This window comes from Molothrus aeneus, chromosome 3 (assembly GCF_037042795.1).
Source record: "Molothrus aeneus isolate 106 chromosome 3, BPBGC_Maene_1.0, whole genome shotgun sequence".
NCBI classification, from domain to species: domain Eukaryota; kingdom Metazoa; phylum Chordata; class Aves; order Passeriformes; family Icteridae; genus Molothrus; species Molothrus aeneus.
Window position 1 is genome coordinate 28,403,696 of NC_089648.1, and position 26,979 is coordinate 28,430,674.

Sequence of the window (26,979 nt, forward strand, 5' to 3'; positions counted from 1 at the left end):
CAAGCACTGAGACTTTAGAGAAGTGATGTGAAATATAATTTTTCAGATAATAGAAATCTTTTGTCAAAAATGCTTTCCAATCAGTGGAAAATCAAACTTAGTCTCTTTGCTTTAAGACCCCTGGGCTAACTAGCTGGGTTTATCTAAAAAAGGATTTAAATAAGTGCAAAATCTCTATCTTTTGATGACTCTGAAGAAGTTCTCTTTTTTTTTTACCTTGGCCCAGGAGGAAAGATGTCACTTGGATATCAGGAAGCTTTTGAAATTTTCAAGCAGGACCATGCTGACAGTATAACCATTGAGGACAACAAACAGCTTCTGAAGCAGAGGTGAGTGTCATAGGAAAATACAGCTGAGGAAGACATCTGAGAGTTCATTAGCAGTCTGAGCAGGAGCACATAATTTTACACTAGACATCCCAGGTTTCTGCTGAGGACTCGTTACAGGCCCTTCACCTTTTCTTACTTAAGACATTTCATATTCAGAAGGCACTGAGTGGTGATAGAAGAGAAGTCTGGATAGAAATGAAAATAGCATGAGGAATCTTAGTGCATATTCCTGCTGGTTTTATTCATCTTCACAACCATGTTGAAGCAACGTGGCAATGACATTCATGATCAAGAATTATCATGGGGAAGTAAAATCCATGGGACTGAATCAATTACTCCAATTTCCATTGTCAAAAATGCTTTACTGACTTCAGCACTGAATTGGATAGTAAACTAGGAGATGCTTAACATATGCATGTCTGGTGTCCCTAACCTGTTTGCCAAGTGATCTTAGCTTCTTTCTTCCAGTTTTGCATTCACAAACAGAAATAATACTTTTGTCCTCCACATTTGTTTTTAATGTTGGCAAAACACTTAATATGTCTGGTGAAAATAGTGATAATGGCAAAACATTGAAAACATGGGTTTTCATACAGATTTTAAACCTCACAAATTAAACCACCAACACTTGTCTATGTTGGTTGGATAACAGTACTGCTTCACTGTCAGCTTTTCAAGTGTTAACCCTCCTAGTACTGCAAAAGAAATGCATGGCTTTGAGATTGCAGATGCAAAAGCGAATCTCTCAATCTGTGTTTGTAACTTACATGTTTCCCCTAAGAGTTGCTTGAGGCTATTTTGCTTGTTTTCTTCTATTTGGTTCAGGGAAGTGTTTGATTGTAGGATGTTGTCATTTGGTTTGGTTTTTGTGGAGTTTTTTTGTTCTGAGGTTTTCTCCTTCTCCAGGTTTCTTCTGCTTTCTTCTGTTTTCTTTAACACAATTTTCTACTTCACAGGCATGGAAGACTTTTTTTTCAGGCACACCAAGTCTTATACTCATTTATTTCAGTAATATTGAAATGATCTCCACATCTTTGTGATTTACTCAAGTTCCTGCTATTTATCACTTTTCTGAACTGATTAACTTTTTATCTGGATCTATACCTCAGCCACAGGAAAGCAAATTGCTAAGATATTAGATGTATGTAAGTATTTATCCATGTAAACTGGATATCTAGCAATGCCTTTCTTCTGATCAATTTATCAGATCATGCCACTGCACTGCCTTATCACTGCATAAAAGATTACACTGCAGTCATTTCTGGTGTTGCTATTCAATAGAACACTTAATAGTTACAGCATGACCATGAGAATAATATGGTTCTGAGCCATGCTCTGCCCTTCCTCTAGTCAATAACAATTCTTCCATATTTTTCTATATGTTATTACTATGAAGCAAACCAGTATTTCCTTCTGGTTTCAGAATATATAATAGAGATGAGTGGAATCTACTAAGTTCTATGACAGATTTGCTTTCCTTAGCGGACAAAGATTCATACTAATGCCTTGTTTAACCCCTCTCTAATAGGCATCAGCTGATTGCTGAAATCAGTGCTAATGTGAATTTTGATACTTTGAAACAGGCAGTTTCCCCTGCCATTTGCAGTCATTTTTAGCAAAGATGCTTAGCTCCAAGTTTACCGAGTTCATTAGAATGGATTTGTATGAAATCCAGTCTGTAATTTGGAATGCAGTCTCTCAACTACTAGTTACACAAAAGCTCTGTTACCCAGCCAGTGTTCAAATTGCACAGGAAGAGTGTGGACACCACATGTTTAAAGGTTACCATAGCTTCCCTTTATATGTAGGCTTCTCTTGTTAATAATTTTGTTTATAGTTGCATAACCACTTCTGTCATACCACAAACAGTGTTTGGTTCACAAATTACTTATTTTTAGCCATCTTATTTTTTTCCTTTGGGCATTTTGGGTAGATTCTCTTGGTTTGCTAATTATCATAGAGTCAAAGAATAGGCTGAGTTGGAAGGAATCTTTAACAGTCATCTAGTCAAATCCTGCTGCAATAAGCAGGGATATATTCAACTAGATCAGGTTGCTCAGAGCAAAGTCAAGATTGACTTTGAATGTTTCCAGGGATGGGGCATCCACCACTTCTCTGGACAATCTGTTTCAGTGTTTTAGCCCTCTCATTGTAAAAGATTTCTCTCTTAGACCTAGTCTAAATCTAGCCTAAAGCACTACACTTTGTCCTATCACAACAGCCCCTGCTAAAACATTTGTCCTCATCTTTCTTTTAATCTCCCCTTAAATATTGAAATGCTGTCGTATGGTCATCCTGCAGCCTTCTCTTCTCCAGGCTGAACAACTCCAGCTCTCTCAGTCTGTCTTCCTAAGAGAGGTATTCCAGCCCTCTAATGATTTTTAGGGCCCTGCTCTGGACCCACTTCAAGGTCCCATTTCAGGTCTATGTCTTTCCTGTGCTCCAAAACTGGACACAGTGGTGTTGCATACATTGAGTGCTGGTAGCTTGGTGTGCAGCTGCACTTTGAGCTCTGGTTGGCAGGAGCCCTAGGCAAGAGGCCTTGAACTAGCGCTGACCCTTTGCATAACAAAGGACACAGGGACCTGGTGGTTCCAGCCAGGTGGACAGACACTTAGAGACACAGTAGTAGCCCTTGCTTCAGGATGAAGGGCAGAGACTCTCATGCTTTTAGACTGTGGGTAAAAAAATCCAGGGTTTTCTTTGTTCAGGGTCCCTCCTCAGAGGAGCCAGCTTAAGCTGTTATCCTGCTGTTGCATCATAATTAAATTATTTTTAGGACCCAGACATCTGAGTCTCTGCTATGGGAAACTTGGGGTTGAGCCAGTAAGGAAATGTTGTCTAACTGTGTGTGGTAACTGCAGGGAGTTAAGCAGTTCACTTGTTGGCTCACTCACTGCATAGGGGCTTTGGTCCTAGCTCAGGTGATGAGAGTGTAACTCATTTTGGCTAAGGACAGGGTTAATTTTTTGTTGTAGCCATGAGGGGCAAGGCCTGGAGCCATGTGGGTGTAACCAAGACCCTGTTGTTATTCAGTACCATGCTATGTCATGGCCAGGGGCAGAAGAAGAGGATAACCTAACCCTAACCCTCTTTCATTTCAGAAAAGAGCATTCCTTTTCCTGTGGGGGAAGTGTGGCGGACAGAGTGGTGGGGTAACACAGGTTCCAACTGAAGGGAACACTTTGGATGGCATGGCTGTGGTTGGATCAAGCTCCAAACTTTCTCTTTTGCACACTTTTGTTATGAATATTGTTGCTATTATTAATAATTTTCTTATTTCATTGCTGTTTCCAGTAAATTGTTCTTATCTCAAATGATAACCTTTGCCTTTCCTGCTTCCAATTGGACAGGGATCAAGTGGAAGTGTGTTTTATTTAGTGAGACTCCTAAATCAGAAAATGCCATTCCCAAACCATTCTGGCCCAATCCCTACACAGGCAGCATCACTATACTCTTCCTAGGTTATCCTGTGCTTCTACTGCCTGTGCATTTCCTGCTTGCTTTACTTTAGATTGATTTGCAGATCTCAACTCAGTCATGCTGGTTTCTTGCCTTCCTTGCTTGATTTCTTGCTCCTGGGGGTTTTGAGTTTTTGCACTTCATGGAAAACATTTTAAAAGACCTACTAGCTTTGTTCTATGCCTTTTTCCCTGAAGGCAGTTTTCTAGGGGATCTTATTGACTAACTCCCTGAAGAGCTAGGAGCTAACTTTACTCTTCCCCTGACCCACATCCCTCTGGACTGAGAACTCCACCAACGCATGACCACAGCAGCTCAGGCTGCCTCCAATCTTGATGTCTCCAATTAGCTCTTTACTTTGTTGACCAACTGGCCCAGTATCACGTCCCTCTGGTAAGGCTGTCTATTCCCTTGCTTAAGATGTTATCCTCCATGCAGTCCAGGAGTCTCTTTGATTGCCTACTGCTTGCCATGCTACTTTTTCAGCAAATGCTGACTTTTTTGAAGTCTTCTGGGGGGGAAAAGCCAGTAAGCACAATGCCTCCATCAGCTGAAGCATGAAGGCCTCATAAATAGGCTCCCCTGGATCAGGCATCCTGTAGTAGATGCCAACCACTCAGTTCCCTTTGTTGCCTCAGTCTCTGATTCCTACCATCAGCTATCAGCCTGCTCAGATAACTATTGTTCAGAGACAGCTCTTCACACTCAGTCTGCCTCTTGGTTTAGAGACCACCCTTTCTCCTTACTTGACTCTTCAGACAATCTGTAGCCACTGGTAGGCACACTCAAGTTATGGGATTTGCCCTACCAAGTTTCAGTAAAGACAACTAGGTCCCAGCTTTCTACCAGTCTGGTGACTTCCAGCTTCTTCTGTCTGTTGTCCATGCAGCATGCATTGGTAGAAAGGCACCTTAGCTGTTGGCCACTCCATCTTCTTAGAACACACCTTAATTCCTTTGAAGTATTTCCTTGGTGTTCCCCTGTTGGCTCCTACTGCCTCAGGAGCCCCTGGCTCATCTCAGTAAGACATCAAGTGTGCATTATATCATTCTTATAGTAATTGAATGGTGAACTGTCAGTGAGCCTTGGAAGTTTCACTGTGAAGGTCACAACTGTTGCCTGGGCTGTGAAATTATTCATAGAGATATGACTATGCATAGCCATACCTTAAAAATATAGATGTATTTTTTCTGTAACTACTGGTGTAAAAATGATCAAATGCAGTCAACTAATTAAATACTGAAAAGCATTTGTTTTGTTAAATATGTATATATATATATATATATATAAGATAAAATTTGTTTTTGAAGAAACCTTTTCACCTACTACTTCAGAGCTCTTCACAGGTGCAGTAGCTTATACTGTAACTCAGTAATGTCTCTGAATTTAAAAAGTGGGAAAACTGATATAGTGAAAGATAATTCAAGTGAAACAAAATTGAGTCAATTTGTCTTCAATTCAAGTTGCCTACGGGAAGTGCCTTTGTAAGCTAGAAAATGTGATCTTCTACAGCTTTACAGCAATTCTTTTTCATTTTTCTTCCATGCATTAATAACTGCTTCCTTGCTTAAAAGAAACTACCCTGTGTTGATACCTGGACAGAATCAGATTTCTGCAATTTGAACTTTCTATACCTGACTTCCAGAGAAGTTAATAATATCCTATTTCTTAATGCAATCATGTTCTCTTAGGATTGTTTCTCTGAAGAGGAGAAAAATGCATCCCATTTTCTGGTGAAATATTCTACCAAGAAATCTTTCCAGTTGTGCCACTCCAATGTCATGCATACTGCATAAAGCCTCTAAATCCCATCTTAGACAATATTTCCAGTAGTGAAATTCTACTGAGCTTATAGATGAGATGTAAATCTACTTTGCTTTTTGTTGTTCTCTATTGTTTTTATCCCATTTTCTTTGTTCCTAGCTTTCTGGTTTTTAGCTGGCTAACAGTTAACTTGTTTTTTCAGTACCTATGGGCAAGTTTCATGGAAAGGATGAGTTTCACTTGGGTCACTTGTTGTTGTAATTTCTAATAATTAAAAACAAGTGAATACTCATTCAATTCACTGAATGTCTCTTTCATTAGACAGCCTCTGAGTTTGTCTTAGCTTACATGATGAGTTAGAGATTTGTTTTCCAAGATGTTTATATTTTAATTACTGGTACTTGCATTCAAAGAGTGAAATCTTTGCCAAAAATGCTTTTTCCACTAAAATTAGTGGCTAAATTCGCTCTGGGGTTTCATTGTGGAGTATTTATCTTGTAGGTAATAGAAACCATGATTTGGCAATTTCAGCCTTTTCTGTTGAGTGGTTTCCATGTAAGATATACATGAAGTTTTTTCAGCTAAGAATATAATTGTTCAGTCATCACTATGCATATCACCTTAATGCTAGATAATGTCACCCTTTTTTTTATTAAAGTATTGAAAATAGCTTTGTCCCATTCAATATTAGAGTCAAGTCTTGTGTATTTACCTGACTTATTTTGTTTGACAAGGATTCATAGTCACAGATGGAATCTGATGAAATATCATAAATTCATGCCAAATTTCAGTTTATGTTATTGTGCTGGTTTATAAACTATACTGTTTGAACAACAGATGCACAACCTATTCAATTATTGGTAGTAACCTCTGAATAAAGGCTGGATAAATATCTGGCTTCAACTTTTCCAGATACATCTCTCTGTGAACAAGAATCAGAGTCAACAGCCAACATGAGATTTGTCTCGGGAATTAATAAGTAATAAATAATGGATGAAATTATTATGGAACCTGAGAGAAAGAAGGGGAGAGGTACTTCAGGGTTTCTTTCCTTTAATATTTATGCAATCCTTAATGCCTGCTTGGGGCTCTAAGTTAACCCCAGTAGAAAAAGCTTTTCTAATATCTAACAGAAGCTTCAATGGCTTCCACCTTTTTTATGTAAGAAAGAGTAAGTGTCCAGACACCCTCCAGCTTCAGCCATTTAGCCTTGTGGAATTCAGCCTTGAAAGCATATGTTTGTGAGCAGATACCCAAGTAGGAACTTGAAATTCTAACTTGTTCCAGTCTTATGAAGAAATGGACTAATTGAGAAGGGGAAACTTTTTCACCTCCCACCTTTGTAGGGAGAAGCCATATTTGTTTACTCTGTTTTGATATTTTTTGAGTTGGACAGAAGTACAATTTGTGGATTTCTTCAGTTTCTTTGTCTAGACCAAGACTCTTCTAGATAGTTTCTCTTAGACCAGACAATCTCTCCTAACGAAAAATTGTTTCCAGTTAATTCTACTTACAAATGAAAAACTAGTAATGAGTAATTCTGTATTTTATTGTGATAAGCTTCTGGAACTATTTGTTCTTTAGAATAATTCTGTATCATTATGTTTGCATTGACAGGTTTGATGAAGCTAAATGCCTTGGAGAGAAATTAAATGAAGTGAGAAATAAAATAAGTGAGTACATTTTAACTTCATTTTCCCTTTAGCTGATGAAATCACAGAATTCAAATATATGGGAGGAGATTCTAGTTTCTAAAAAAAAAAAGTCAATGCATTGCTAAGCTTTCCAATAAGGTAAACTGTAAGCCAATGATAGCAGTAATAATTTTATGTACAAGTTTGATTATTTCAAATACTGCAATGTAAAAACCAGTTCCCTTCTTTATTTGATAGGATGTCTGAAATTTATCAAAAAAGAGAAGGTAAGGTATTAAACATGGAATTTTAAATTTTATTTTGGAATAAAAGGATCCAAAACCATAATTTGAAAAATTCATATCTATGGATTAAGGATTGTATTAAGGATTAGCACTCTACACTTTGTACAGATTAATTAGTGAAATTTTGAGGAGTACCTCAGTTTGGTGGGAAGTTTCATCTTTTTTTCTTCTAAGGCCCCAACAGTATATGATTGGTATCCAATTTCAGATTGTTCAATGTCAAAAACCACCCATAGATACAGTCAACCCCAAGGCAGGTCTTATTTGACCCTCTTAGCACCCTTTGATATGTTCCTAGATAATTTTGCAGTTCTGTCGACTCCAAATCACTCCAATTGACTCCAATCCTGGAGGCTGTCCAGGATTTGTCAGATGTTAAACAGTTTTGTTCTGTCCCTGAAGTTCTTGGAGATCAGGTCCATGTCCTCCATTTTGCACACATTCAGGTGAGCCATGTCTCTTCAACCTTTCAGATGCAGAATGTGAGGGACCAGACTGAAAGGTAATCTGGCATCCAGGGCAAGTGGTGTAGATCTTGCTCTCAGTTTCTATCTCCTCCTTCTTTGGGTGGCACCAAAATAGACATGGGCATTGAAGTCATTATCATCACTTCATGTCTTAGAATAGCAGTTGACTTCTGGGAAAGGACAAATATCTCACAACACAGCTGCCAAGTGCTTTGTACTTGCACCATAGCCATGATTATATTCTCTGTGGTCATGAATGATAATTATTGCCAGATTCCCCTCCCAGTCACCTTTGGGTTCACCACAAGTCCCTCAGAGATATTATGCAGTATATTTATATTATGTCAGGTATGCAGAAAGCCTCAGCCATGTTGGCAAAGTGTTTTCAAACCACAGCACAACTGATGTTTGGAATAGTTCCAGAAGTAGACACATCAGGTGCTGAGCCTTCCTGCAGGAGTTTTCTGAACCCTTGGTTATTTCTGTAAGACATGACACTAGAATTCACCTGTCTTCTTTCAGTAGGTTAATTTCCCTCTGTCAGGCTGGCCAAAACATAAATGTCAGTACAGAACCTGTGCATAGATATTCATAGATTGACCCATGCAAGAAGAATTTCCATATCTACCTCACAACTATGGGTTTCTGCAGTGTCCATATAAACTCACTTAACTCCTGCCAAGTAGGCATTTTACTGTGGCAAACTTGGAAAAGCAAGTTAAACATACCATGGAGGACTCTTTTCCCTCTGCTACCATCTTGAAGTCCACGTTGTCCTGCATTCCTTCTGTCTCTTAGATTTGCTCATCTATGTTACACCCAAGAAATTCCTTAGCCTAAATAAGGTGTAGCCAAAAGTCAGCCCTGACTGCCAAGCTTCTTTCTCTTATGGAAGTTGAAATTCATTTTAGAGCAGGAACAGTGAATACAGCCATAAGCAGCTACATACAAGCACATCTTTCTCAGTATCTGGGATTGCAACTGTGCTGCTTGAAGAGAGGAGCCTAGCAGCCACCCTAAAGGCATTTTTCCTGAGGGAGAACAAATGTTTGGAGGGTGTTGTAGACAGTAAAAGATGCAGTGGGACACAGGCCAGTTCTGAAGGTACCACTTGCAACATCATGCTAGGACAAGGTTTGTGTGATCTCTAAGTCCCTTGAGATTTGAATCTCTCAGAAATAAGATAACAATGCAATGTAGACATCATCTCTCAAGACTCTGTTTCCATGGATTGCTGCAAAATCTAGAAGAAACCCTTGGTTTGGACTGAATTGCTGTGTGCTTTTCCTCAATGAGGCAAAACTTTGGATACTGTAGTGCAGTAGAGTATGGATTCAGCTGCAATTTAAAACATCTGTTTAAAACTTTTTTGGTTAAATTCTTCAGTGTTAACATTGAAACAGTGAAGTATATCTGGGAAACATGAGTGATACAACAACAGTATATGCAAACTAAAAAGCCAAACAGATGCCTTGAACAAAGCAAGCAGCCATGTAACAAATCAGTAGTGCTGCATGAGCTTGACAATGCTTACATGCCTCCTGTAGGAAATTGTAATAGGTTGTAGACCACATGAATGCTGAAAATGTCCCTTAAGAATCAAGCTAGAATGTCTCCAAAGTTCTAAAAAAAAATTGCACAAAGCACATTTTGTCTTGTTTTGGTATATAAGTGTAGCTGCAAGAGAAGCGTTTTCAACTTGAAAATTCATTTCCTTACTCTCTTTTTATTTTGGTAGCAAAATGGGAAAAATGTATTTTCATTCAGTTTTTACTCTAGTTCTATTGTATAAGGAAGAAATTATTTCTGTGTTGTATCCATTTATTGCTATCTATATTCTGATTGATGCAAATTATGCAGATGTAACTACTTTGTGGATGTTTTTTATGCACTGATGTCTGAGGCTTAAAAGTGATCATACTGTAAATTCCTTTCTTCAATTCTTTCTGTATAATACTCTGCAACATGTGAAAATTAGCACTCTGGCTAATATAAATATTAGATTTTATTCATCTGTCCTTTCATCCTGTCCAGCTGTGTTTAGAACATATTTGTTAATGTATCTACCTGTAAGCACCTCCTAAGAAGTATTCAAATTTTGTATCCAGTTCAGCTTAGTCAATTCAATTACACTACCTTATACAGTTTAACAGCCTAAAACATTTTTTTCAATTAAGTCTGTTTCATCATTGAAGTCATACTCAAAAGATCATTAAAGGTGCTAAGTAAGTTTCCTAAACTTCTAAATTTTTACTTAAAATGTGGTATGAGAAATAAGAGTCATCTGCAGCCTGCAACTAGATCTTTCATTTACTTTTATTGCTGTTTTGGTTTCCTTAAGCATTCCTGACTGCCTTGTTGTGTACAATCAAGAACAGATCCCATCAATATCAGTTTCCATTATTTCTAAGTTACTCTTAATAGTATAAAACTAAAAACCACAGAGGCCATAATAATCCATTTCATGTAGTCCGATTATATTTTGAGATAGTGACAGCAGCATCTGGCTGTAACTTTTATGTCATAAATACTCTTTCATTCTGACTTTGGAAATATTAGTATTTTGCAGTGAAAAGCACACACAATACTCCAACCCCTTCTCAATTACACTAGCATTTCAAAAACATCAGGAAATTAGGGCTGTAAAAAGAAACTTGTGGTAGGATTTTCTTGGTAGGCTTTTGTAGATGTACTGCTTGCACAAAAAGATTAAGGAAAACCATGTCTAGATGTAAGGTGGATTTCAAGTGTGGAATAACTATAATATCAGAAATGAGACATTGTGACCAGCATGCCTCTTTGCTAGTATATCACTTGGTCCTGGATTCTGTCTCCTTTTATGTTGAGTAGCAGTACTGGGATTTATTTTTTTTTTGATGAAAAATAATACACCTTAGATTTATCATTGTGCTTACTTTTCACAATGACTTCCTAGAATGCGAGGATGACTTTTATTGAGGATGAAAATCGTCTTTTTCTGATACTTGGGGGAAAAAAAAGAAGAAGAGGGAAGTGTTTCTAAGTCAGGGTAATTTTAGTGGCACTATTTGCTGCATTGTGACACTAAACTCTGTATAGGCACAAATAAAGGAGCCAGGGGCTTTAGTGCAAGCATTGAGAGGCAATTCTTTTTGCAAGTTATTTCATAAATACACCATAAAAAAGCAGAGAAATTGTACAGATTTTAAACATGTAGACATGCCTGGATTTGTTTGAGTGAACTATTCAGAATTGTTTACATATGGCTGGAGAATGTACCCAATGACTGGGCCTTAAAAGACAAATACAAAAAACCAACATGAGTGAAACTGGAAAAAAATAACTGAGAGGTCAGGAAACAATGAGAACTCTGTAACCAGCGTAGGAGAAGTGGAAAGTGGGCCAGCACTGACACAAAGTACATTTTTGCCTTTCTAGTCCAACATTAAGAACTTTCAAAGTGTATATTTTGCTAGCTAAAAAAAAAAAAAGTTCATTTTTTTGGGAAAAAAAGTGCTGTATGACTGCATGTGTTTTTGCAATGTATTATTTTCAGAGTTAGAGTCTCTAACAAGAACTGTAGATCCTTTTGGTATTACTGAAGAAAACAGTGAAGGAAATTTGATGCTGAAGCCTAAGATTTGATTTCAGAATAGGGAAGAAAATTTCTCATTGCAAAAATTTGAGTGATTGTGCCTAGCACAGTGTGGTGAGTCAACCTCAGCTGACTATCCAGCAGCTTCCTCAAAGGAATAGGGTGGAGAAGTAGGAAGAAAAAGTTTGTGGGTTGAGATAAAGATGAGGACGTGGATTAACAACTACTAAGTGAAACAGATTGAAGTCAGGAAAATTAGTTTAATTTATTGTCAATTAAACTAGAGCTGCATGGTGAGAAGCAAAGACAAAACCTCTGAAATAAAAACTTCTCCCCTTATCAGGGCAAGCAGGAGGGTTTGTTTTTTCCTAGGGTGCTGCTATGGACAAGGTGGTTTTACACTATTAGTGCAAACATTCTGTGTCAAAGTGGTAAGGATTACATCTGAACAAATTGTAAAGCATTAAATAACAAAAAGGACCCAACTGCTACTACATTAATCCAAGAGTGAGTTGGGAACTGCAACTTCTATTTTCAGTGTAATTAAACTGATACATTCATTCAGAATTTCACCACCAAAGAAAGTTTCCTATGTGCAAGAATGTGCTGTGTGTTAGAAGCCTTTAAGAGCAGTAAAGATTTCCATTTCACTCCTATAAAAGTCTGACTGTTTTGGGTTATTTTTACCACTATTAGATTTAGTTTTTTCCTAAAGGGAAAAAAACATACTAAATGGTATTTAATGCCCAGAGGGAAGCAGCTGTTGTTTTTAGTCTGTCCAGAAATCAGCTAACATTATGATTGAAGCTGGAAGAGGAAGGACAAACTCATGTGGGAGTAATAACTGTGTGAGGAAACAGGCACTCTCGGAATGAAAAAGGGTAGGTGGTTGGATTATGTGCACATGATGTTGATGGTGCATCCATACCCACAGGAACGCTGAGCTGTTGCACTGCTCTGCCTCATTTCAGGTTTAGATTTTTGTGCACAAGATCATAGACTACCAAAGCAAATTATAATCTTTAGTGACAGCAGGTTCTAGTACTGCAAAGCAAGTACTAGAAGAGTTATTGAAGAGTCCTCATTTAATTTGCCTGCAAAATATTCAAATACTGTTCATATGTGTCACAGTCAATGGCATGATATGCTAAAATGGTAAGGATGGAGGAGTGGAAGGACAAGACATGTTAGTGCTCAGAGATAATATTGATTCTGATTCACTAACTTGGATGTCACACTGTTATTTCTGTGAATGCACAGTAGATGTTAAATCTACTCCAAACCTTATTAATATAAACCTAGAATTTTTATTCACCCTTTTTTCTTTGTGCAAGATTCTATGTATGTATACATAAAAATCAGTCTTGTTACTGTCACTCTTCCTCCCCATCTTGATGAGCCAAGCAGACGTACATTAAACTCCAAAGTAAAAATATTTCTTGCAAGGGTTTCCTTTGCACCATGCAAGGGTTTTCTTTACACCTGCACAACTTTATGAAGGACACTGATAACAGCATTTTTGCACAGAGAGAAAAATAAATAAGAGAGTTGAAGTTAATGTTTTTTAGGCAGAGATGGTCTGAGAGCACTCTGTGGGGTACATCTACATTGCTGTGGCTTCACGTGTGGGCAATTACTTGAAAAAAGAAGGATCAGCTAGTTAAGAACTAGAACACCAAGGCTGATACTAGGAATGCTGCACATGTTTTAAGCCATGATTATATGAGCTGAAAGAATTGAGGGAAGTCATGCACAAGCAAATAGCATTTTTAAAACTTTTGCTGAAGAAGTATCTGTGCTTTGGAAGGATTGGATTTCTCTGTTAAAGAAAAGTTCTGTGCTTTACATGGAACCTAGATGAAATGAAAAAGCTATGATGATTTGCTAGATGAAGAGAGAACCCATCAAAATCTATGCACTGCTTTCTTAAAGCTTAATATTATTGGTATTATTATCTATTTCTTTACAGTAATATAAATGTTCTGAGTTAAAGATATTAACTTACTGGACATTGTTTCAGCCGTGAATGGAGACAATAAGAGAGAAATTACTGTGCTTTGAAATGCATTCCATTCTTTACTGTAATATTCTGAGATACTTACTCTTTTATGGAAATAAACACTGTGACTTCCTAGTTGCTGATTTAATTAACTGTTCTAGTGTAATTCCAAAAACTATCAAGTAGTTACGAAAACTTATATGTGCTGACCAAATTTTACTGGAAATGACTAGTGTAGAAGAAAAATGGCAAGGTTTGGTTTTGAAAGGGATTGAGAAACTTCAAGAAGAAAGGTTACATTCCACAAAAAAATATGGTTCAAATGAGATGCAAACAACTCATAACTAAATATATTCTGTATGCAGATTTAATGGACAGATAAGTCAATAATGTCATTCCACAGCATATCATTCTTCAGGTAGCTTGTATTCACAGCAGAGACCTTTAAAATCCATGGAACTTGAAATCTTGAAATCCTCACTAAGGAAAAACTCTAGCTGAGGTCAGTTTGAGTTCTACTTGTGTATGGATTGAAAAGAAGATTCTGAAAAGATTTCCACATTTATATTTATTATTTTTTTTGTTGATCAAGGGCAACAAGCATTAGTTATAGATTCATAGAATCATTGAATGGTTTGAATTGGAAGAGACCTTAGGGGTCATCAGTTCCAACTCTCCTGCCATGGGCAGGGTCACCTTCCACTAGAACAGGTTGTTTTGAGCCCTATCCCACCCAGTGCAAATGGGCACTTGGTGCAGCACATGCTGTGCAGATCATTCAGCACATTCTCTATCAGGTGTACTGTGTGTGCCTTCTTCAAAACCAGTTCAGTGTCAGGCTGCATGTACCATGATTTCTGTGTCCAACATACCTGGCTGGATTGCTCAGTACCTGAGAAATTCCAGATCAAGAGCCAGATCAGTGATCTAGAAGCAGCCTGCCTGCTGCTTCACCACTTCTGTCCTGCACTGGGATATATGGAAAATTAAAGCTTCAATACACATAGTTTCCGCTGATTTCTTTTCTCCTGGAATGCTGCCTGTCCGTTACAGATGTCCTCTGTCACTTAACAGAGACAGTCTTGGTATCAGGACACAAGTTGTATCAGAAAATAGTACACAAACATTTTTTCTTCCATACTTCATCTCAGGTGTGTAACTATGCTTCTCAGGTGTGTAACTCTGTTGCTTATTCCTGAGTGATGTGGCTTATACCTAACATAACAAAGCACATTAAGTCTGCAAAACCTGCAGCCATCTGTAAGAAAAACAGAAGAGAAAACAGGCCATGGGGACAAACAGTCCCCCAGATGTAATTTCCCAGCTGGGATGTTATTCAATGTGGCCCAGTGCCTAGAAGCCCCAGTCTGTTTCTGATCTGCAGGTCAGTTTCAAAGCAGTTTTGTAATAAACGAGGCATGTTTATGTGTCTACCAAAAATAGCAGTAGCTGTTAAAGCTGAAGCCATTCAGCATGGCTGACACAGTCTTCAGAATCTTTCTCCTTAATTTCTTGGCCCAATTGCTTGGCAACTTAATGCTGAAAAAAACAAAGTTCCTATGTGTGTTTGTTTTGGATAAATATCTAAATTTCATGCCATTATGATGGCAGTTTTCAGATCTATTTTTTTTTATGTTACATTTTGATTTTTGGAAGCAAGGAATTGAAAACACAGAAAAACAGCTGAGTTTCTAAAGATATTATTTTCTTAACTACATTGTCACCATCTGCCGTTTCTTCTTTGTTGGAAATGTAATTTGCTTTGCTTTTTAGGATGCTACATCTTACTTTTTTGTTTGGTTACAAATCCTTCAGTTTTAACATATTTCCCGTTTTCCATGATGCAATATAGCTCACTTTCACCTGATTCTGTTCAGTTTTTCTACCTCTTCAGGCATCATTTCTATGGCCTAGTTAACCATAGATCTGTAGAGCATAATTTAAAATGGTGTGGTCTTTCACAGTGTCTTCTGAAATATCTCTCAAGGTGCTGTAAGGCAGAATTGGTGTCATGACTTTCACACAGGCCTGGCAGGTAGCTACTGTATGGTAACTGGTTACTATCCTCTTGGGGCAGACTCAATGCTATGATGGACGTTTTCACAACCTATTTTCTTGTCCTTTGAGCATCCAGTTGTATCATAATATAAGGCAGAGAGATGGAATGTATTTTTCTTTCTTGCTAGAACTTCAGTGAAAGGTTCATGTTAATGATTTTTGGTTTCTTTGCTTTTTCACTGTGTTCATAGTGAGAGTAATCAATTAACTACCTTGTTTGTAATAAACAGATCATATTTTGATTCACGTGAAAATTTTTTTAGAATCTCAAAAGTCTCTGCCAAGTGAGCAAGGCTTAAATTGTCTTGAAGTAGTGCAGTTATGTTTGCTGAGTGTAATTCTAAACAACCTATGACTAGGTAATTTATAATACAATAATTCTTTTAGCTGAATTGAGTCCCCAGAAAGCTGATAGTAAGATGTGCAAATAAGAAAGAGAACCAGACAAAACTATAAAGTCTATTATAAAAGCCTGTGAAGTGTTAGTATTCCTTTCTGAAAACAGTAGAGAAGGTATATCTTTGTTATACTTATGGTAGGCTTTGCACACGTTATAGGTCCTAACCGTAAGTGGAGCAGGAAAAATCGGCATTTTCCAAGCCTGAGGATCAAGACACGAGGGAGGTGCCAAAAAGTTGTGAGGGAGAAATGTTGGGGCAGCACCATGCTTGGCATGCTTATTGTGGCTGCAGTGTCCCTGGAACTCTGGGTTTTGTAGCTTTTTCAAACCTAACCCTAAGCAGAGCAGAAAAATCAGAATTTTTCAAGGTGAATTTCCACCTTGTGGGTGGTACCAAGGTGTGAAGAGAGCAATGGTAGAGTTGGCATGCCTTTTCTAGTTGCAGTGTCCACAGACTTCAAGGCTCTGGGGTTTTCTCAACACAAACTGTAAGCGTAACCCTTACACTGTGTGCAGCAGCAAAAACAGCTTCTTGCCCAGTTGCCTGGAACATAAATGGCACCAAGAACAAAGCTGTTGAGGGAGCAATTGTTGGGAAGTGGCATGTTCCTTTATAAATACTCAAAAAGTTATAAATGCTCCAAAACTTACCAAAGTGATACCAAATAAAACCTAAGGGACTGAAGTTAAAAGAAGAGACGAGACAAAATTCATTAAAAGAAATGGGAAAAAAAAAGGTAAAACAAAGATAAAACAATAAAAAGGCATGGGGTGCATAAAGGGCAAAGGAAAAAATCAAACCCTACAGAATTTATCCTCATTGAAATCACAAGAACTCTTCCTTTCAGGAAAGGAAATGAAATCTTGAAAACAGAAAGGAAATTGTTACAAACACTCGGAGCTTTTCTGTTTGTGTTACAAACAGAAAAGGAAGTGTTACAAACACAAGAATAAAATTTAATTTTTTTTTTTAAATTTTGAAATGGAGGAACTAGAAGAAAATTGATGGGGATGAAATGAAGTGCAGTGAAAAGGATCAAAATTTGCTGAAATTATTATCACTGAAATTGCAAAATCAGGAAACGAAGTCATAGAAAAAGATGGAAGAGATAGGTAAAATGAAATGCCTAATGTAAAAAAAAAATCTTCAACTAAGGGAAAGCAATAAAAAGGCTTGAGATGCCATGAAGTAAAGGGAAATGAGCAAAACATTGTTAAAAAATTCCTCATAAAAACACGAGATTTAATTTCTGAAACTGTATATTTCAGGAAAATTTACTTGACAACAATTTCTTTCCAGATATATCGTTTGACATGGTCTTCTGATTTTGAGATTTCAGTAAAGGTTAATTGGGGCAAGTTTTGGACTTTCTCACTAAATTTCATGGCATGCCATGCAATCTAATTGTTTTCACTTAGGTGAGAATTTTTTTTTTTTTTAATTAGGCAGGTCATTTCCTCAATATCCTCACCTATATTTTGTCTGTGTTTGTTTCCTGGATTTGGGATTTCGGTACAATAAATTTTGGAAATTCTTTGACCTTTTCAAAACACCTCATTTCATCCCAATCCATCTGCCTTTAGTCTAAATTTCCAAATTTTATGGTTTTTTTTTCAATTGCATTTTATTTGATCCTATCTCCTTTCCAGACTGTTGGAACACTTTCTTTTCTGTTCTCAAGATTTCATTTCCTTTCTTGGAAGGAAATTTTTTTTTTTTACTTTCAAATTAGGCTGGTCCTTTCTTAAAGTTGTTCTATTGTCTTTTCTCTTACCTTGTTTGAATTTTCCCCTGATTTTGCAGCTTCGGTGAGGTTAATTTAGGTAAGATTTGGTCCTTTTCACTGCAACTCATTTCATCCTGGTCCATTTGCTTGTCTTCACTAAATTTCCAAATTTCCTAATTTTTATCAATTGCATTTTATTTGATCATATCTCCTTTCCTGAGTGTAATGCTTTCTTTTCTATTTTGGTCCATATCCTTGCATTTCATGGCATCTCATGTCTTTTTATTGTTTTCCCTTTGGTGAAAATTTTTAAATTTTTTAGATTAGTCAGGTCATTTCATTCAATTCTTTTCCTCCTGTCTTTTCTGTCTTCCTCTTTTATTTTTTTCTCCTGATTTGACAACTTCAGTGAGGTTAGCTTTGGCAAGTTTTGGTATTTTTCACAGCCCTTAATTTCATCCTGGTCTGTTACCCTGTTGACTATTTCCAATTTTTTTTTTCAATTGCATTTTATTTCATCATATCTCCTTTTCTGAGTGTTTGTAATTTTTCCTCTTGAAATTAACCTTACTGAAATCCCAGAATCTGGCAATGGAGTCAAATGAAAAGATGGGAGAAGATATCCATAACCTACATGTCTATGAAAAAAATAATTTTCACCAAAGGGAAAACAATGAAATTGCATGGGATGCCATGATTTGCAGGTAATGGATCAAGGCTTTCCGAATTGTTCCTCTTTGAAATTGCAACCTTTAATTTATTTTCTGCAAAGGAAGAATTTTCTTTCCATAAAGGAATTTAAATCTTGAGATCAGATAATGAATTGTAACCGATACTCTAGAAAGGAGATAGGTTCAAAGGCATTTTGGTTTTTTTAAGCCTTTCCCTAATTTTGTCAGAAAAAGTGACTGTTTTCTTAGGCATAGATACCCAGCATGTGAGTATTTTCACCATGTAAGGTGTGGATGGAGCAATGTTGTTTTATTGCCATGGTCCCCTTGACATACCTCTTCCTGTGTATTGACCCTGATCTCTGGAATTTCAAGTTTTCTCTACCTTAACCCTAAGCATAACCCTAACCTCAAGGAGAATGGTAAAATTTGATTTATTGAGAGGCTGCTATGTCCAGCCTGTGGGTGGTGCAGGCTCTCTCCCTTGAGAGGTACACCTATGTTTATGGCAGCTGTGCCAGAGCTTTCTGTTCTGCTGCTGCTGCAGCACAGTCATGCTTTGGCCATTTTCAAAAAACAGAGAAGGACACATGTCATTGCTCTATCTTCCTCATTCCTTAGCTGGTGTAGGACTTATCTGATCTGCTATAAATGAGACTGGTAAGAGAACCAGGCAGTTCTAGTAGCTTTGCTAAGGCCTTTTTCTTTTTTGTGCTCTTCCTTATAAGAAGAGGATACCATTTTTTGTAATATAAAGTAGTCTTTGCAGCATCACTCAGCAAACCTATTTCAGAAAGTAGAAGTCTTTTGGCTTCAGGGGGCAATGCATATGTTAATGGCAATGCTAAATATTGTCCTATTGTTTCAGGGTTGCTTGCATATGTTTGTTTTTACTTTCAAACAATAGGCAATGCCCCAGGATTGCAGTATGTATTCTGCATGGGTCCTCAGAATGAGAAAATATGATTTGTCAAATGACTTATTCAGAAAATACCAAACTGAATGAACTCATTTGAACAGCTCTATTATGCTCCCCTGGTGTGCTATTCTTTAAACAGAAGAACCTTATTAGTGTAACAGTCACTCCAGGCCCAAGATGTTAATGTTTTCTTTGGCTCTAAGTTGGAATGTACATATGTAGGAATCATTTTCATTTTCTAATTATTACAAATGATGTTCTGTTCTTTACAAACAGGACTATTTTCAGGGGGAAAAGTTATGCTCAGGAAGAAACCAAGTAAACATTTTTTACTTAAGGTTTCTCTAGAATAACTAAAACTAATTGACCAGGCTCATTGGATTTAATCAAGCCATGACTATAAACTTGGAAAAATACTCAGTAACATATTTCTGCCTGCAAGCTGTCTTTTGACTGAAAATAGGTAGTCATTGCTAGATTGCTACCCTGCATTTTGCTGTTTTATTAGGCATATTTATTAGTATGTTCTTATGTCAATCTATTCAATTTGCTCTATTAAAGAAAAAATGCTAGGTGATAGTTGATGCTATATTATGAGGTGTGTGTGTGCTGAATCCTACAATCTTTTGTACAAAAAGTTTTCCTTGATCATAGAATCACAGAATATACTGACTTCGAAGGGACCCATCAGGATTATTGAGACCAACTCCTGGCCCTGCACAGGACAACCCCAAGAGTGACACCATGTGCCTGAGAGCATTGTTCAAATGCTTCTTAAACTCTCTGAGGTTTGAGGCTGTGGCTACTTCTCTGGGGAACCTGTTTCAGTGCCCAACCACATTCTGTCTAAAGAACCTTTTCCTGGTATCCAACCTAAACCTCTTCCAATGCTTTATCTGATGCTCCCAAGGTACGCTTGGCCCTTCTGGCTGCCAGGGCACTACTGACTCCTGTTCAAGTTACCATAAGCTGAGAGCCGAAGTCCCGTTCTCCAGCACTGCTCTCCAGCCTCTCATTCCCTACTATATACAGACAGCTAGGTTTGCCCCATGCCAGGTACAGAATCCCTTGTTGAACTTCCTCTAGTGGGTGATTGCCCATCTCTCTAATTTGTCACGGTCTCTCTGCAGGGCCTCTCTGCCCTCCATGGAGTCAATAGCTCATCCTAATTTAGTGTCATCAGTAAATTTAGTATTCCCTCAAGTCCTGCATCCAAGTCATTTAAGTCTTTAATATTGGATGGCCAGACATTTTAACAGTGAAGAATCAAACCTTCAAATTTTAGAGAAGTAGATCTCCACTAATTCAGAGTAGTACTTTGCAAGAGTGATACTCCTTCCTGAGCACAGAAAGGGAAATTTGTTCTTCATAGTATCTCATGGTTCATTTACATGTCTAGACAGCATTCATGCAGACTTGTAGCACAGGCATATAAACCTACACATACTAAAAGACAATAGCTGTTTTTTTCTAATCAAACTAGTTCCTAAATCATGTAATATTACTACAGTTGATTGTGAATATTGCAGAAGGAATGCAATCAACAGCAAATATCTGTAACATGAAGATTTTTTCATGCACTTTATTTAAGGGTGAGGGAAGATGTCTGCTCTGAGCTGATTATATCATTTTACCAGTTATATATAATCAGGTTGTGTTTTAAATTGATGAGCAATTCAAGAAGCAGTCTTGGGCTTATCCACAACAGTGAATATGTGCTGCATCTTCACAGGAAGCTATTTCAGATTTTACTGGGTTGCTAGTATGTGTCTGACACTCAAGGAGTCACTTCTCAAAGGTTTGGTAGATATATTCCAAGTAAATGTGAATAAAAAAATGTGTCATATGCTCATTCTTACTCTGACTTGTTTCCATCACCCTGAAATGTTTATCTGCATGGCCTCAAAACATGGTAGCATATCTAATCAGCTTCAGCATAGTAATTTTTTTTAATTTATTTTATTTTTAATTTTGTGTCATATCTGTCAGATTCTTAATATCAGTCTGTCTCATCTGACCAGAAGTTACACAGCACTATGTGCTCAATGCCAGGACAATTCCTTGGGTAAGAGCAAAATTTTAAGTTTCTGAAACTGAAGTATATGGTGAGCCCTGGAACTCAGTATTTAATTTTATGTTGGACAGCTCTGGCCAGAAGAAATGTCACAAAATGAGACTGGACATCAAATTGTTGCATAGAAATTACAAAGCCGTGAAGGCAGAAAAAACAGAAAATAACCATGTTCATCTGAAACTCGGATATAGTCATTCTCTGCCTAAAATATTAACTGAGACCAGTGCATTATTACCAGAAAACTTGTTGAGGGTAAAATCCTTTGGTGTTGACTTTGCTTGTTTGTGCTTTTAAGAACCCTTTATTTATTTTTCATTCATCTTAAATTTGCATATTTGAAAATGTGAAAAGGATGGGAGCTGTATAGAAGGCTATTTCTCTATTTTCCTTATTCTTTTTCTTCACATTAATTTCTAGGAAATAATCAAGAGATAAGTGGCATTTAATCATATAAGCATCCAGAGCACTAAATTCACAGATTATGGCTCTTTATCCATATGGCATTGCTTTTCAGTCATGCCTTTTGGACCAGCTTAATATTTAATTCATGAACAAATAGATGTGATAAACAGAATGATCATTTCCAGATGTGCTTCATTTCTGTTTCTTTTCTAGCAGATGAAGATAAACAGAATATTTGTTCACTTTGGACAATACCTAAAATAGCACCCTGGCATCTAAGATACAGCTTAAGTGAAATTTAGGTACTTAAATTCAGGAGAGCTACCAACGAAAAACAAAACCAAATAAATCCCCCCTCCCAAAAAACTGTTCACTTATTTCCTGAATGCAGCAAACTGCCATTGCTACAGCACATACAGAATTACTACTTTATTGGCTGAGCTGCCTATCCACTCCCCATGGAGTATCCAGACATAATGTATGCTTCTGCTGAAGTCCCGTGGAGTGTGCTTGCTGCTGTATATCCATGCTTGGCTAGAAATGCCTGGTCAGAAATAAGTAGTGACAGCCAACTTTGGGACATGAAAATAAAGGTCCAAGCATTTGTTTGTAAATTCAGAAAGCATTGGTTCTGATTTCCAGTTTCAAGGAGGTGCTGAGCTGCAGTCCAGAGCCGTTAGTGTTTTATGTAGATTATCCTAAATGTTCAAGTGCTGAGTATCTGGATTTTTAGAAAAAGAGTTCAAGTGTTCCCTTGGGAATGCTTCAACAATTAAGGCCTATGTAGCCTATGACAGTTTGTACTTAGAGGAAGATCAAGGTCCAGAATGATGTCAGCAGGAAAATAAAGTCAATTTCTGTATAGTTTTGCTGTTTAACTTTATCAATATTTTTTGTTGTTGTTCTTTAGCAGCCAGAATGTATGAAAGGCTATTAGAAAAAAAAATGTGGGATGTGGGATAAAGGATGCTGTCTAAACAATGCAGGCTAAACAATAAACAGGAATGTCCTTCAATCGTAAAGTGTAAGTCATCATCTTGTGAGACAGCAAAAGTAATCTGGCCAGAATTAACAAGAATATGAAGAAAAAGGGGAGGAGACTTAATAAAGAGGTTAGAAATAAATGCATAGAAATGGGTCAAGAGTTTAGAGGACTGTAAATTGAGTAGCTCAATGAGTCACAAGATGATTGAGTCCAATGTTTAACCAATCACCATCTCTTCAACTAGATCATGGCACTAAGTGCCATGTTCAACTTTTTCTTGAATGCCCCCAGGTATGGTGACTCCATCACCTCCCTGGACATTCCATCCCAATGCCTGAACACCCTTTCAGTGAAGAGATTCTTTCTGGGAAGTCAAGTGCATTGTCATCCTGTAGCAATGACTGGCAGAGACTGCTATGTCATAAGCTTTCTGTCTGTAAATTTGATCATGCTCAAAGATATTAAATGTGTCAATAAAACCTATTATTGTCTCAACAATATGAGTCTGGCAAGGAAGGGAACATGCCCCAGTCAGATATTTTAAATGGTAATCTCAAAATGTGCAGTAACCTACATGGTAGTAAAATGTATCCATTTGAATCTGGGATATTTAAATTCCTAGGAAGGAGATTGTGTATCCTGTATTATGGAGGAAAAACTGTCTATTTCCATGTGTGTTTGGTAATGCACTGAGCTTAGGCTATGGTTTGCAAATATGAATTTGTAGAAGTCAGGGTTGTGCTTCAAATTCTAAACCTGTTATCCTTCCTGAGAGCCCTGACTGCAGAGTTCTATTAAATCCCATCAGCTTCCTTGCTCCCAATGGTCTGGCCCATCTCTTTGCTGCTAGTTACTTTCTCCAATCTTTTCTTTCCCAGCTGGCAAAAGAGAGTGTTTACTTGTATTTCAGACATTGTAGTTGAGTTGATGATAGTGTCTCATCTTAAATTGCTGGTATGATTGTGCTGATGTGCCAAATTCTGCTGCTAGAGCAGCCAGAACATGGGCAGACATTTCCTTCTACATTCTCTGCTGTGGGGCAGTGACCTTTGACAGCAAACTTTGGGATGGAGGGAAGGGAGAGGGAAGAGGAGAAAGGAGAGGCAGTAAAATCTTAAACCACTGCAGAAGGCAGAAATTTGCTGCAGCAGGTTTTACTCTACAGTATGTTACCTGAGGTATTGTCACTCATATGTTTTTAATGCTGATGAGGGCCATATTTCATACCTGGAAAAATGCATGTGCATCAGAGTGGCCCTGAGTATTGTAATAATATATTTTCCTCCCTGATGCCACCAAGGGTTTTCTGAAAATGAGAAGCTATCAAATTACATGGGGATTTGGCCGACCATGTATTCCAAAATTAAGCATTTCCATCAGATGTAGTGTTCAGCCAGTTTACTAATGCAGACTACTTTGTCTCTGCACATTGTCCTAATAGAGCCAACTGACATGTTTTTGCCACTGGGGAAGGACAAAGTTTGAAAAGAAAATTCAGAATTTGTCCCAAATATTTCTCTGGGTCAGAGAAAGGCTGAATGGTTTATTTGTTCTTAGTGCTGCAGGATTTTGCATTAGAATAGAATAATTTCTTTTATTCCATGAATTTTCTTGTCAGATACTTCTTATCATAGACTGTGTTCTCATACAATTTCATCACCGGATTTTAAAAAATATTCTAACACATCTGGTAAGATTTTCTAGAACTATCTCTGTTTAATCTCCTCAGTTTGAGGAATTGTTCCATTTGAATATCTATGCTTGGGTTCAATGTCTCCTACTTTCAGGAATACTTTGTAAGCCGTTGCAACTCTAACCTCAAGTGCAGTTAAAAATATATCTGTACAAAGCTCATGGAAGTTATGTGATTGCTCCCCTCTTTGTCTCTGAGTGATTATTTGCTGAATATGCATTTTTAACTTCTGCTCATTCAGCAGGATTTCTTATCTGATTTGAGTGGGTGCATGCAACTTCATGAATCAGATTTAATAGTTTCAGAGTCTTGAGTTGGTTTTCATAGTTGGATGGTAGCTGAGTCCAACAGCAAATATAGGGGCATTGCATTACAAACAAAACCCCACTTATTTCCTCTCATGGTTTAAGCCCAGCTGGCAAAAAAGCACCACACAGCCACTTGCTCACTCCCCTCTGGTGGGACTGGAGAAAGAATCAGAAAAGTAAAAGTAAGAAAACTCATAAAACTATATATTTTAATGGGTAAAGCAAAACGTGTGTGTGGAAGCAAAGTAGAGTAAGGAATTCCTTCACTCCCTATTGACAGCCAGATGTTCAGCACTCTCCAGGAAAGAGGGTTCCTTCACTCCTAAGAGTGACTTAGGAAGACAAATATTGTCACTCCAAATGGCTCTGCTTCATTCTTGTTCCCCCTAGCTTTTTTAACTAAACACTATGCCACATGGGGTGGAATATCCCTTTGGTCCATTGGGGTCAGCTGTCCCAGCTGTGTTCCATCGCAGCTTCTTGTGCACCCCCAGATTGTTGACTGGCGTGGCAGTGTGAGAAACAGGGAAAAAAAAAAAACAACATCTAATACCATATAGCCTGATTAGAGACTCAAAATCCCTGGAGGGTGAGTTCCAGGAATCAGATGCCCTGGATGCATAGGAGGATGTTCTGCTAGATATTTTATGTAACACCAAAAATGATTTAACAACAAAGAAAGTGAAACATACAGCATCCTATTTGAGGGGTGAAGGTTTCAGGATCTCCATGATGAAAGGATGCATTAAGATAAATGAAGGCTTGAAAAATGTAAAATAATAGGAAAATACTAAAAAATAACAAGAGATGAGAAATCATTGACAAAGGTTTTAGCCTGTCAGTTCTTGAGTTAGTGGTCTTTGAAACCTTATAATAGTATTATATTGAGGATCTAATAAAACATAAGAGAAGTTTTAAAACCTGTAACGTCGACCCAAACAAAACAAAAAACTTTTTTAAAATCAGTGAGTTTTTTTTAATTGTAACATATTCGCTTTTGTATTGAATATGCTTCAGATCAAAGCAGTCCTTGTATGTAATACATTGGAAAATAATTTCAGATCCTTGAAACTCTCTGGAACAATGCAAAGAAGTTAAAGGACAGCCATATTATTCAAGTTATGTATTCTGTCCTATTTAGTCACCAAATGGGACACTTTCCTCTACTTTACATCACTCCTTATTAGATTTCTCTATTCTATTTTATCCTCTCCATCTCCCTCCTTGCTTTTGTCTCCTGTCACAAAGCCCAAGTTCTGTGTTACCGGCTCATCTCTTTTCCATACCTACGTGTCTCCAGAAACGCAGGCCAAAACCAACAGATTTATCACAGCCTTAATGACAGCTGGCTGCATGCTGAGTGAATTCTTAAATTCCACAAAACTACTTTTCTTGCCAAAACATGTGGAGTTGCAGCAGTCAACATTTTATTGGGACCATTATCTCCAGATGAAGAATGACTCTGCTGGAAAAAATTATTTGGTATCAGCTATTGACCTATTTTTAGCCTCTTGTTTGGTGAAACTTCAGAAAATATAATTTGCCATATGTTCAGTGATGTTCTCCACATCTTAAATTCAATTTTTGCAAACCACATTTAAGCACTACCTCTTCCACAACTTTACACTTAGAATCAGAAGACATGGTAGGGTTTTTTATGAGAATGTGATTCTTCATATTTCTTTGGGTATATATTTGTGTTTGTGAAGATTGTAGAACAGGCAGTACTTAAGTCTGAAATCTTCCTTTTGTTTGCAAGGGAAGATTTGTGCCAGCAACGGTACCGAAATCATCCCCTACTTCTGTCACTTATGAACTTCAAGCCTAGCATTGGGACAATGGTGTTCTCAGAGGCAGAAAAGTAGAGCAGAAACATTCATTCTCCCCCACAAGTATTTATAGTGAAAACAAAACAAGATTACTTTAATCAAAAACATATATAGAAAATCTTAAGGGTTTGTCAAAAATAAGAGCTTCTAAATAAAAACATTTTTTCCCCAAATGAAATCTAAACTAACTGTCAAATTTCAAATTGGATTAAAATAAATCAAAAGATTAAATCACATCTGTCTGGCTAAGTATGGGTATGGAATTATAGTCAGGTGCCTCATGATACTAACTATGTCCCCCAAATCTGAACTTGTGTTTGGCCTACTTTTCCCATAATACAATTTCAGTTTTTCCTTAGGAAGTTTTCTGGGAAATGAA

At 37.4% G+C, this 26,979-nt stretch overlaps 1 protein-coding gene across 1 annotated transcript in view; it reads left to right on the forward strand.

Moving 5' to 3' along the window:
* KIF6 (kinesin family member 6) overlaps nt 1–26,979 on the forward strand; it is a 154,018-nt gene that overhangs the window by 93,305 nt on the left and 33,734 nt on the right. Inside the window, exons 14-15 of the mRNA XM_066547877.1 lie at nt 227–329; nt 7,173–7,228. Coding sequence (XP_066403974.1) covers nt 227–329; nt 7,173–7,228 — 159 coding nt within the window. The remainder of the gene's footprint in view (nt 1–226; nt 330–7,172; nt 7,229–26,979) is intronic.